Source organism: Capricornis sumatraensis, chromosome 8 (assembly GCF_032405125.1).
Source record: "Capricornis sumatraensis isolate serow.1 chromosome 8, serow.2, whole genome shotgun sequence".
Classification (NCBI taxonomy): domain Eukaryota; kingdom Metazoa; phylum Chordata; class Mammalia; order Artiodactyla; family Bovidae; genus Capricornis; species Capricornis sumatraensis.
The window spans coordinates 88,604,630-88,617,312 of NC_091076.1; the positions used below are offsets into that span (position 1 = coordinate 88,604,630).

Consider the following 12,683-nt stretch of genomic DNA (forward strand, 5'->3'; position numbering starts at 1 on the left):
ATGCAGCGGCCGGAGGCCTGGCCACGTCCGCACCCGGGGGAGGGAGCCGCGGCCGCCCCGACTGGGGGCCCGGCGCCGCCTGCCCGAGCTGGGGAGCCCGCGGGGCTGCGGGTACGGAGCGGGCGGCGCCGGGGGCCGGGGGGCGCCAGCTCACGGGCCGGGCGCCGGGGAACTTGCTGCCGCCGGGACCGGCCTAGGAGGGGCGGCGCCCGCGCGGGCAGAAAAGTTCCTCCGCGCTGACTCGAGAGGAGGCCGGTGCGGCGTCCGCGTGGGCGAAGTTCTGGAGCAGTCGGAGCGGGCGGGGACGGCTCGGCCGGGCTGGATTGCGTCTCTCCCGGAGGGCTAGGGAGCGCGGGGCCGCCCCGGTGGCGGGCTGACGTGCGTGCTTCTGGAGCCCGACGGGCCAGGGCGCCGGGGGCTGCTGGAGGAGCTCGGCGCCGCTGTCCCCCCGGCCCAGGTTCTGTGATACACTCCGACTCGGGCTCTGGAGCAGTCAGTGCATGACAGAACTTGGGCCCGGACGGACCTTCTGCACCCAATGGGCACAGCGCCCACCCAGGGCCTGCAGTGGGGCATCTGCCTGGGAGGGGAGCGGGCACCAGAGTGGTCCATGTGGCATAGGGTTGGGCCGGAACCAGCTGTGGACTTTTGGGGCTGGGGTCGCTGGCCTGAGGATGGACTCCTGGGATCAGCAGATCACGTAGAGCCAATGACAGGGGTCTGCGCTGGCTTAGGGGCCAACAAAGCTCTCCCCCGTGTCAGTTGCAGGAACCTTCCCTCTACACTATCAAGGCCGTTTTCATCCTAGATAATGACGGACACCGCCTGCTGGCCAAGGTAACCTCCCACCCTCACCGGAGGGCCCCTGAAGACACTGTGCCACAGGCCCAAGTCCAGAAGTCCCCACCCAGCTGACTCACCTGGCAGGAGAGACCCCACTGTGGGCTCTGCAACACAGAGCAGCTCAGCTGAGACCCTTCCAAAGGTCATTCTGTCCATCCTCCTGCCTTGTCAGAATGCTGGCCCCCAAAGGGGGGAGGGGCTGTCTGTTCTGTTTCTACTCATGTTCCCCAGAATGTCTTCTCACTGTCCTTTACACTGGCCTGGGACCCTGGATTCCTGGTCCCCCAATTCTGAACAAGTACCCTCTGCTTTGCTTTTACAGCTTGGTAAACACTAAGGATTTAAAACATAGGATTTTATAGACCAGATTTTAATCCACCTCTTTCATAAATGAGGAAAAGGTAGTCTAGAGAAGCTAGAGTTGCCTGGAGTCACAGGTACTAATATCAGAGCAGGGATCCAAACTCTGGTATTTTGACTTGAAGCTCGGGAGGATGATTTTCTCTGCACCAACTATTCAGTTATCTGGTATATATGCTAGTGATCATGGCCGGACAAACCAAACTAGAATAATCCAAAAATAAATATCTACCATCAACACAATTAACTATAGTGGGGCTGTGACACCTCAACTAGCTATGAAACGCAATGTAGACTTCTTAGATTATTTAGGCTGAAACTTCTTGTCTTCATGACATTGCAGGGAGCCTGTTCATCACAACAGTGGCTGGCAGGGAGACCACTAATTGGCCTGCAGATGGGGCACTAGGTGGCAAAATCTACACTCAGAAAATGGAAGCTGAGCTGACCGTCCCTTGCCCTAGCAGATGGTCAGAGGTAGCTCAGCAACCAAAGGTTCCAGGGCCTCCTCCCAGCAGATCACATCCATGTGCAAATGCAGGAACTGAGTCAGAGAGACAGTCTTATCAAACCCAACAAAACAGCATTGATTTCCTTAGGCAGTGTGTGCCAGGAACTCTGCCTTAGATAGTTCATCTTCACCATAGTTGTCATTGTTGTTTAGTTGCTAAGTCGTGTCAACTCTTTCGACTGTAGCCACCAGGCTCCTCTGTCCATGGGATTTCCGAAGCAAGAATACTGGAGTGGGTTGCCATTTCCTTCTCCAGGGGATCCTCACCATAATCCTGTCTGAAGTCAGACTATCGCTGCCATTGCATCCCAGCTCTGTCCCTTAAACTGTGAGGTCTCAGGGAAGTTACCCCATCCATATAATGTGGATAATAAAATAGCTGTTATGATATTATTGTGGTAAAGAGCCCCTGGTTCTGCCTTCTTTCCTGTAGATTCAGGTTAGTGTAGAAACAGTGTGGCTAGTGACTGCCCCAGCCATCTGCTGAATGCACAAAGGTCTCCAAGAAATCAGGACAGGACTCCAAAGGCAGGCCTCAAAATTCCTCTACTTTTTATGACTCTCTTTGCTCAGAATTTGTGTTTAGGAGGAAATAGCAGACAGGCATAGAGGGCAGTCAAGAGGAGAGGGGGCATGGCAGCAGGGTCCCACTTGGCCAGCACCCTGCCACCCATCCAGGGAGAAGCCAGACCCTGTGGAACGGCTGTCACTTTTTCTCCTTCCCTTCCTCCTAGTATTATGATGACACATTCCCTTCCATGAAAGAGCAGATGGCCTTCGAGAAAAATGTCTTCAACAAGACCAGCCGAACTGACAGTAAGTGTCCTCGTCTTCCTTGCACAGAACTCTCAGATGCACACTGTCATCTCCGCCTAGACAGAGCTGTCCCTGTCGGCCTCACATACCCACAGGCCATTCCCTTTTCTTCAGAGGTGCTTTTTCCTCCCCTTCCCAGCTGTTCCCTTTTCCCTTCTGGTGAACCTTCACCCTCCTCCCCTTCACCAGCACACACACACCCCTGCTACCGCCACCTGCTCCCACCTACCTGCTTCTGGCATGCCTGGACTCCTCTCAGTGGAAGAGGCCACCGCCAACCTGAGGGTCAGAGGCATTGCACATGGTGGGTGGAAGGTCAGCCTTAAACCAGGTTTGTTGACTTCTCAGAATGAGGCAGTTGGGTGCTAGGAATGAAGTAGAGGGACACTGGTAGTGTCCCTAGTGCACGTCTTTCCAAGGGTTCTAGTCTTTGCAAGGATTCTTTTTTTGTTTGGCCACTGCTTGTGAGATCTTAGTTCCCAGACTGGGGATTGAATTCGGGCCCTTGGCAATGAAAGCACAGAGTCCTAACCACTGGACTGGACTGGAATTTCCTTTGCAGGTGTTCTTGGGAAGAAGAAGGAAATAGGGGGAGAGGGGCAGAGCTGGAGATGGGCAGGAGGGGCCAGGCAAAGGTGACCAGAACTGAGACCCCATTTCTCTTCTAGGTGAGATTGCATTTTTCGGGGGCATGACCATCGTCTACAAGAGCAGCATTGACCTCTTTCTGTATGTGGTGGGCTCATCCTACGAGAACGAGGTGAATTCAGGAGGTTGGGGAGACAAGGAGGGTCTCTCTGTGGGGGAGTGGCTTGGAGTCTGGGGAAGAAGCTGGGCGGCTCACCCTTGGTATCCCTGCTTCTAGACTCTAGGGAACTGGAAGCCTCCAGAATGGTTCTTTCTGGAACAATGCATATCCATGATACCCCTCCGTTCCTTGGGTACCAGAAATGGAGTCCTCTGCTGGGAGCTTCTGTCTCTATTATGCATCACTGGAGAAGGATGTATTCAGTGTCCTACAGCAGGCATTCCAGTGCTTCCCAGTTCAAACACAGGGAGGGACCTTCTCAGGTCAAGTTGCAGCCAGGCTCCAGCCTTGTCCTCCCTAGAGAGGGGCAGCTGTCCAACAGTCAGGTTCTGAGGTTTCCTCTGGCCTTCTCAACCTCAGTCTCTCTCGTTTTCCTCCTCCTGTATCCACTCCTCACCAGCTGATGCTCATGTCTGTTCTCACCTGCCTGTTTGAGTCCCTGAACCACGTGCTAAGGTGAGTGAGGTCCTCTGTCCTCCAAGGCTCCCATCCCCCAGACCTTGGTACATCACAGGCAGGATGGTTCCCTGCTTTTTCCTGAAGTCTCCACAAGATGAAATCTGGAGCCAGAGCAACTTCCTGCAAGGCTCCTGCCCTTTACCTGATCAAACAATAGTATGGCCAGAAGATGAAGTCTGGAGAAGCTAGGTGATTTGCCTGAGGTTACAGGTTGTTTCTATCAGAACCAAGATTCAAACTCAAGGTTTTTTGACTTGACGCTCAGGGTGATTTTCCCTCCGTTCCCATTCGGTGATCTGGTATCTACTCCAGTGATACCAGTGGCCTGGGTAAATCAAACTCAGATAACCAAAAATAAGTGTTTACAGTCAACATGTGTAACTACAATAGCGCTGTAGTACCTGAAGTGTTTTAGGATGGAAATAGCATCAGTGCCCAAAAGTGGTGGGGGCGGCATGGGTAGAGTTGAGCATGAGGGGCTGAAGGAAGCAGACCCGTCCTCTGCTCAGGAATCCCTTGCCCAGGTGCCACCCTCACTCCCCTTGACATTCTCCTTCCCTGTGCTTGTGGGGGGACAGGGGCTGGAGGGTGGGGAATGAGGCAGTCTTTGGAGAGAGCAGGTCCACCGCACTAAGGCGAGGACCCGGCTTCTCCCGGCCATGCCACAGGGAGGTTCCAGAGCTGTGTCTTCTTTCAGGAAGAACGTGGAGAAGCGCTGGTTGCTGGAGAACATGGACGGAGCCTTCCTGGTGGTGGATGAGATTGTGGATGGCGGGTGAGGAGTGGGAGAGGAAGAGGGACTGGTCAAGAACCCTCACAGTGGGAGGTGGCCTTGAGGGTTCTCAGCTCTAGGTTGCACCCAGCATGTTGTTGGCTCTCTGGCCAGCTTCTCCCTCCCTTTTTCCAGCATATTCCCTGTGATCCCACCCCCCAACCCCACTCATGATGATGGAAGTTGACTTCAATGTTAGCCAAAGTCAAGCACGCAAGATAGTAATCTGATGTCAAACTGTGGCTGACTGTTGACCAGGCAAGGTTTTAGGGGAATGGTTTGCTCTCCAATGCCCAGGAGAAGCAGGCAGCACGGACACCCACCCTTCCTGGGAAGACTTCATTCAGGCAGAGCCCTGCGGCAGCTACACCTCTCGCTCTTAGAGGTTCACTCCAACATCGACTGCATGCATGACCTGGGCTAGTTGTTTATTTTCCTTACTTTCCCCAGCTTTGAAATGGAGACAATAAGGAAACTGCCTCAAAGGATGTGGGATTCAATGAGGTGATGCAGGTGGAGTTCATAGTTCTCCTTCAGTAAATCTTGTCTCCTCTTATTGGTTTAAGATTATAATCTTAGGAAGCTGGGAGCTCTGATGAGAGGTTGGTTAGTGAATTTCCATGGGGGGATTGGGTAATATTCAGGGAGAAAAAGAAGTTCTGGCTCTGGGGCAAAGAATAATGGAAACAGATCACCTGTGAGACATCCACATGCCTATGATTATATGCATTTAATAGATGAGGAAACAGAGGCTCAGAGATCTAAGTGACTTGCCCAAGGTCACATGACTAGGAGGTGGCAGGGCCAAGATCTAAACTTGTGCATGTTTCCAGAGATTGTGCTCTTCTCGTGGCAATGACGCACATTGCTGGGGGACAGGGGCCCCGGGAGATGGGGTGCTGTGGGCTTCTTCCTGCCTTCCCTCCCTCTTTTCCTCTATGTCTGTTGACTGCCTGCTGCTGCTGTTGCAAGGCCTTGTGCTAATTGCTAGGGCCCAACAGTGAGGGAAATAAGACCAGGTTTTGTGGAATATAAAAGTTGTATATAAAATTTGGTGTGGAACTTCTTCAAGAAAACACAGTTACAAATATAAAATGAGGTGCAGGGCATTCACAAGGGAGATTGTAAGTTTTATCAGCTTCCCATCTGTACCTCTAGAAGGCCCAGTTTTTGCCCCCCTTTCCCTCCAGTGAAAACAGGGAAGCATTTGTGGAAGCAACATTTGGTCCTGAACCTTGGCCTGGAATGGTCGCTCTAAAGGACCTCTGGTGAGGGACTTGGGGCTACAAGTGCCCCTGTGATGAGCCTGGGAGAAGGTCTCAGGAAATGTTTGTTCACTTCCTTCAGCCCTATAGGAGGCTCACTGGGCGAGGAGGAACAGTCACTCAGTTCCTGTGGACCCTTTCTCACCCACAGTGACCAACTCTTCCCCCCTGCACACCCCCCAGGGCATCATCAAAGAGTGCCAACTAGCCAAGAAATGCCTCCATAATTGGGTCTGTCGAAAGGGAAGTTTAAAAAAAAAAAGGGAAGGTAGATTCTGATTTTGCAGTTCCGTTTCTTTCATGTCTAGCACAACCCCATGGCAGAAAATAATAGTGGAACCAGATAGGGACCCCAGGGGGCTTCTCGTCCTTCACTGCATCTGAATCCAACCCTTCATCCCAGAGGTGAAGTGAACTTTCTAGAACTCTCACTTTTTGAGTCCCTGCTTTTGCCAACCTGATCGATCTAGACTGGACTGCCCTGGCCTGATCTCTCAAGTGTTTGCCCAGTAATGACAAAGTATGTGAGAATCAGGGCTCCATGGTGAGGGAGAGTTCTGGCTTAAGGAGTATGGGCGGGCCAAGTACCTTGGAAGGGAGATGTTGCAGGATATGGCAGGGAAGCAAAGGGCTTAGCAGGGAGCAGAGTCCAAGGAAAGCATGGGGCTGATTTTCTTCCTCATTTCTCTCTCACTTTATAGCGTGATTCTGGAGAGTGACCCTCAGCAAGTGATCCAGAAAGTGAATTTTAGGGTAAGAGTCATCCTGCATTCCCCCTTACTCCCATCCTCTCCAGGCATTCCCCCCTTCCCATCCTCTGTACCTCCGGTCTTCCCTGTGTCTGGGCAAAGGGAACCCAAGCTCCTCTCGCAGAAGCAGCCACTGGGTTGATGCACTTCTGGAGGGGAGCAGCAGTTTGGAGGGATGTCAGCCAGTAAAAGAGATCTCTGTCCTCTTCCCTTGGCCAATTACAAATACCTTACCATCCTCCCTGGTGAGAAGTACAGACTGAGGAAATAAATCCTCACAGAGACACCTGGTGGCTGCCTTGAACTTGGCCTTGGAGGGGAAGAGATGGAGTCTCCCCACCCAGTTTGGCTTCTTATGTCTGGATGAAGCCTTTCCTGTCATTTTTAATCCCCCTCACTCTCCACCCACCGTGTCCCAGAGACATCCCTGAGGATGCTGGCTTCCAAGGGCTCTAGAACTTCCCCTGAGTGATACACATGCAGTTCTGGATCCCCTGATCACAGCCTCTGCTCACCACCCACAAGCCCCTTTCTCTCACCTGTCTTTCTTCACCCGCTACCCTTGCCCTGGCCTGACCACCTTGATTCTGCTTCCCCCATAGGCGGATGACAGCGGCTTGACTGAACACAGTGTGGCCCAGGTAGGCCCTCTCCATCTGCCTTGGCCAGAGATGGGCTAAAGGGAGGAGAACAGAGCATCCCAGGGGGACCCAGTGGGGCTTTCCAGGCAGAGAAGTCAGGGATGCAGGAAGGAAGGGATGACTGTGTCAGGCCACCTCTTGGAGACAGTCCACTGGAGGCTGCCAGGGTCCCCATGGTAATGTGGAGCTTGGGTATTAATAAATGATGATGCCTTCCCAGCAGTTCACCTTATCTCCTAGCTGGGTGTAGTTGGGTCAAAGCCCAGGAGGAGCTGCCCACACTGGAGATGCCTGGATCACTTGTTCCCCAAGCAGTGTGGGGGCTCAGGCCTCTGGAAAGGATCCCAAATAGGAGTTTTCTTCTAACCCCTCACCCCTGCTCTTTAGGGTCCACACTGAGGTTGTTAAGAAAGACTTAAATCCACCATGGGATCTCATTCTCACCGCTGGCACAGCCAGTTTGGGCTGCACCTTGTCCCCGAGTGACCTGAGTGTGGAAAAGTCCATGCCCGCCAGTCCCCTGCATGGTTCTATCTGAGGGTGCATGTGGGACAGGGCTGAGGTTTCCAGATCTACGGCCTGACTGGTTTCCCAGCTGCCCAAACTTCCTACTTGTCAGGCTTGACCTCCATTCTGTCTACCCGCAGGTCTCTCTGCCCAGACTAATCCTGCTTTTATGGAACTTCCTGCCCTGGCACTAACTTCCTCGTGCTGTAGTGGCCAACGCTGAGATGGGCCCATGCCATTTCATGTGGGGCTCCAGGTGTGGTGCCCTTTGCTGTACCTGCCTTTCATGCTCACGCGGCCTCTCCCTTCCCCGTTCTCCTTGCCTCCTCCTACCCTGATGAGATGCATGCAGCCGCATGGCAATTTTCAGGGCTGAAGAGGTTAAGGGGCAATGCGCAGAGCAGATAAGAACAGGGGCACTGGTGGGAGTCGTCCAAAGGATGTGGCGTTCTGCCTTACTACCTACAAGCTGGGCGGCCTAGCGCAAGTTATTCTACCTCTCTGGGCCTCGCAGAATCACAGGTGAAAGTGAAAGTGAAGTTGCTCAGTCGTGTCCAGCTCTTTGCGACCCCATGGACTGTAGCCTACCAGGCTCCTCTGTCCATGGGATTTTCCAGGCAATAGTACTGGAGTAGATGGCCATTTCCTTCTCCAGGGGATCTTCCCGATTGAACCCGGGTCTCCCGCGTTGTAGACAGACGCTTTACCGTCTGAGCCACAATAATCACAGGACACTCCTTATAGAGTTATTACGAAAATTAGATGACCTAAAGCACGGAAAGCTCTTGGCATACATCCTGTTTTCCATGGGGGAAAGAATGAAGACATAGCACTTTTAATGGAATTCTTGAGTAAACACCAAGGGATGTGCAGGTAGTGAATGGGAGATGAAATAAGGAGAAAGGCAGATCTTCACTGAGAACTGCAGGAGGACTCCAGGTCCAGGCTGTCCCTGAGAGAGGAGGGGGAGTGGGCAGGAGGAAGGGATATACAGTGTGGGATCAGCCTTCTTCGGGTGGGAGTGAGGCTTGATGGCTGGAGGGACAATCTGAGGGACATAGGTGGGGTCCGCACTGTGTTTGCATGGTGTGTGCGCAGTTGCATGGATCTGTGTAAATATGGGGCTGAGGTGGTTTCACAGCAGGATATGAAAGTGAACACATCTGAGTGCAGGTGGCCTTCAGCAGAGCCTGCCCAGGAGTCCTTTGCCAGCTGTGCCACATCAGCAGCAGCTTGGGGTGGGGTGTTGAGGACTTACTGCCAGCCAAAGCTAGAGCTAGGGGTTTGGTGAGGTGTCTGGGCACAGGAAGTGTCAGGCCTGGGCCCGCCTCTGCCTGGACGTGGCACTGCGGGTGGAAGCTTGCATGGCATGGTGTGGGTGTGGGGGAGACAAGGCTGCTGCCACACCCAGGGCTGCAGATGCTGGAACCAGAGGGCAGGCTGGGCCAGCTCCCATCTGGGCTGGTTGCTGGCTGCAGCCAGTTTGGGCGGCTCTTTCCATGTTGATGGCCCAGCCCCCCTTAAAGCAGGCAGAGATGAGCTGCTGCCACCTAGTGACTCGGGATCGCCAGGACATATATCCCCCAACCCACCACTGCACTGTTAATGCACTTGAATTCCACCCAGTAATTCTCAACCTTCCACACCCCACCCTACCCAGGTTCTTCAGTCTGCCAAGGAACAAATTAAATGGTCGTTACTGAAATGAAGGCTGTGCATTCAAGGCTCCTGCCCCCAGACCATTCCCCCAATCCTAGCAAAAGCACAGAGACCCCAGGGAACATTAGAACCCATGCCCTCCCAGAACTGACTCCCGAGGTCTCCGGCCAGGGACTTGAAATGCAGAGATTTGGCTTCAATACTGAGTCACCCCTTCTCCCTGCCCTGGCCTGCCCTTTGGGCATTGAGAACCAGCTGAGTTGTCTTAACTCACACCTTAGGCATCCCTGGCCCCAGAGCCCAAATAAACCTGCTTTTGTCTCCTGCCAATGGTCTCTTTCTCTTTTGGCCTGGGAAGTGTGTGTGTGTTCTGATAAGGGCTTCTGCACACTGAGGCATCTTCCGGATGCCCAGTACTAGGTGTATCTTTGTGGTTGTGTGACTGGGGAGGAAGTGGGTAAAGGGAAAGGAGCCGAATTAACTTAAGTGAGGCGGTGTATGATTGTGGAGGGCTAGATATGATTGTGACAGGATGAAAGAGTCACGATGGGAGAAATAGTGCATTTGGGAAGAAAAGAGCAAAAGATACTACACACGTGGTGGCCGCACTGGTATTCTTCAGCTCACTTTTTCCATTCTCAGTCTCCAGAAGGGAAGGGCGTAAAGGTTTCCTCTGGACAAACTGAGGAACAGCACGCCTGTTTTTCTTGGCTTGCTCGGGAAGTTGCCGCGGAAATCCAATGCTGGCATATATCCTGGGTACTAGAGCGCTGCAAGCCTGGCTAGGCCCAGATACTAGGGGTGAGGAGACACCGGCCCAGCTCCCACCTTGCATTTGTGTCCAGAGCACCTAGCGCGCCCGAGGGTGAGAACTGCAGGTAAGGAGAGGGATCCTATAGGCAGATGGGAAAGATGGAGTGACTTTCGGGGGTCACGACTCCTCTTCTCTCTCCCTGTTCCAGAACCTCCCCTTTTTCCCTTTTCTGCGTGGCATACAGAAGTCCCTGAGAGTGTCGATAACTTTCGGCCCGGGATCGCTGGTTTCCCCAGATCCAGAGCCAACTGCAGATGCAAGTTCACGCCCCGCCTTGGCTCCGCCCCTAGGCGCCTACCGCCGCGGGGAGCCGGGTCCAGCGACTTTATCCACGATCCTATAGCGCCACCTGGAGGGAAAGGCGGGGAACGCGCTCCCTCCGAGTCCCGCGCCCCCTGCTAACTCCGCCCCCAGGGTGGGACAGACCCCTGCTCCCGCTAGTTAATCGCCGGCCTCCAAATTTAGCGGCAGGGCGTTGCCCTAGCAACCAGCGGGCGGGACCGGCCTTGCGAGCTCCGCTGCAGGCACTGCTCATGAATTTCTGCCTGCTGCTGCTGAAAGTGACAGACCCTGGGTGTTAGTAGAAGCGGTCCCTGCGTGTCAGCAAGTCCTACATTATAAAAAAACTCTCTACAATGGATATTTATAAATGGGCCTGCCTACTTTTGTAATTAGAGAAAATAAGTTATATAGACAGATTATAAACACTTTGTACACAACCATTCCAATAAATAATGCAACCCTGAAAAAAAAAAAAAGACTGCAGTTAAGTGCTGTAGAGTTCAGGGGCCAGTGTGGCGACGGGAAATGAGAGATTTTCCAGAAATACTTTGGCTAATGTTCGGCTTCATCCGGTGTCCGCTCCATCCACCGCCTCTAAATGACCGCAAGAACCGGAGGGGCAAATTCGCTTCCTAGTAACCCTTCGCGCCCAGCTGGGTCCTGCAATTTCAATTGTGCAGGGACTGGAATGGGAAGGCCCGGCACTTCACACAAACTGGCTCACCGAATACTGTGGACTATGCGGTGCTTGCCCATTTTACGGAGAGGCACACCGAGGCTCTGAAAGGTTAGAGTATTTACGACAGTTTCCGCAGAGCCAGGACCGCTGGAAAGAGGCAGCTTTGTCACGCTCCCAATCCTAGGGTCGTCCGACCCGCTCGCCCACACAGGGACTACACTGGATTAAGAGGAATGAGTAGAAGGGCCCTGGTAATGCGGAGAGGCAACCAGAGAGGTGCCCTTGCCCTTTATGGCCAAAGGACTCTGGAGAGAGGGGCTGCAGCGAAGCAGCCGACCCACGCCCGCGGCGGGGAGGGGGCAGCTCAGAAGGTTGCGCGGAACCTCGGTGGCGGGGGCAGGGATCCGGGAGGTCCGGGGAGCGCCGGCAGAATGAGGGTCCGGGACTCCAAGTTTGCAGGCTGGCTCTCCCGGGGCTGAGGCGGACAGGCCTACTGCACCCCCAGCCCCTTCTCGACGCCCGCAGCCCCGCGGAGCCGCCAGAACCGCGGGCCTGGTTGTCTGGCTTGAGTTCTGCCCCCTGGCCCTGCCTCCCCCGCTCCCCCGTGTGTGCGCGGCCTGGGGCGCGCAGCACGCGAGGGTGGGGGCGCCGTCTGCTCTCAATTCCTGGGCTCCTTTCTGCCCTCGTGGGCTACCCCGCGGGTCTCGAGAGTATCTGTGGGTAAGGGGCTTCAGGGCGCCCCCTTTCCTCCTGTGAATTGGCACTGGGGACGTCAGTAACCCAGCCGGAGGGCGCACACTGAAACACTGGCCCGGGGCTCAGATGTAGGGGGGACGCTATCCACACCTAGACCGAGCTAGGGACACAGAGGTAGTACCTCCAGGCCCTTGGACCCCGCTTTAAACGACACTGAGCCGGCGGTCCCCTCTCTGGCTCCGCTCGCCCTTTGCTTTCCGGCCATTGGCTGGCAGAAAGGCTGAGCTGGTCGGATTGGCCCGTATCCAGACAGTGATGGATGGCTCCCCGCTGACTGGACCTCGGCCGGGAGGGTGTCTGCTTCGCGGCTCAGGATGGCAAAGGCGGGACCAGACAGGCCTGGGAGTGGGTTGGTGGATGAGCTGAAGATCGGGTTAAGGATCAAACTTTCGGTGCTCTTAATCTCCCTTTAAACTACAAAGGGGGAAAAAAAAATCTTACCCCTGATTTCTCGTAGATACTCTCTAATTCCGGAACCTGATGTAGGCAAAATTGAATCATTTACCCAAAGTATTTTGGGCACAACCCTACGGACCTCACTTTCACTCCAAACTGGGCCTCCTTCATTTAACGATATTCGCGCATTCCTTTCGTTCACTCAAATATTTGAGTGTTTGCCAGGAGCCAGGCAGTAGGGAAAGAAGGGGAGGGAGACTGATAAGCAAGTGATTGGGCCCAGAGGTGGCAGTGGGGTGGGGTGGAGGGTTGAAAGGAGAAAAAGGATGACAGATATTTCAAGGTAGAAATACCTTTTGCAATCAA

General features: G+C 54.1%; 1 protein-coding gene across 1 annotated transcript; it reads left to right on the forward strand.

The window, feature by feature from the left end:
• Positions 1–9,702, forward strand: COPZ2 (COPI coat complex subunit zeta 2). The gene is made up of 9 exons (XM_068977674.1): positions 1–111; positions 763–837; positions 2,449–2,530; positions 3,199–3,290; positions 3,739–3,794; positions 4,495–4,572; positions 6,536–6,587; positions 7,186–7,224; positions 9,392–9,702. The coding sequence occupies exons 1-9, from the start codon at positions 1–3 to the stop codon at positions 9,437–9,439; spliced, it is 633 nt and encodes a 210-aa protein (XP_068833775.1). The 3' UTR covers positions 9,440–9,702.
• The last annotated feature ends 2,981 nt before the right edge of the window (positions 9,703–12,683 follow it).

Coding starts and splice junctions, on each gene's coding strand:
- COPZ2 (XM_068977674.1), top strand. CDS start 1: ATGCAGCGGCCGGAGGCCTGGCCACGTCCGCACCCGGGGGAGGGAGCC. Junction 3,291..3,738: donor GCTCATCCTACGAGAACGAG/GTGAATTCAGGA, acceptor ACTCCTCACCAG/CTGATGCTCATGTCTGTTCT. Junction 7,225..9,391: donor CTGAACACAGTGTGGCCCAG/GTAGGCCCTCTC, acceptor CACCCTACCCAG/GTTCTTCAGTCTGCCAAGGA.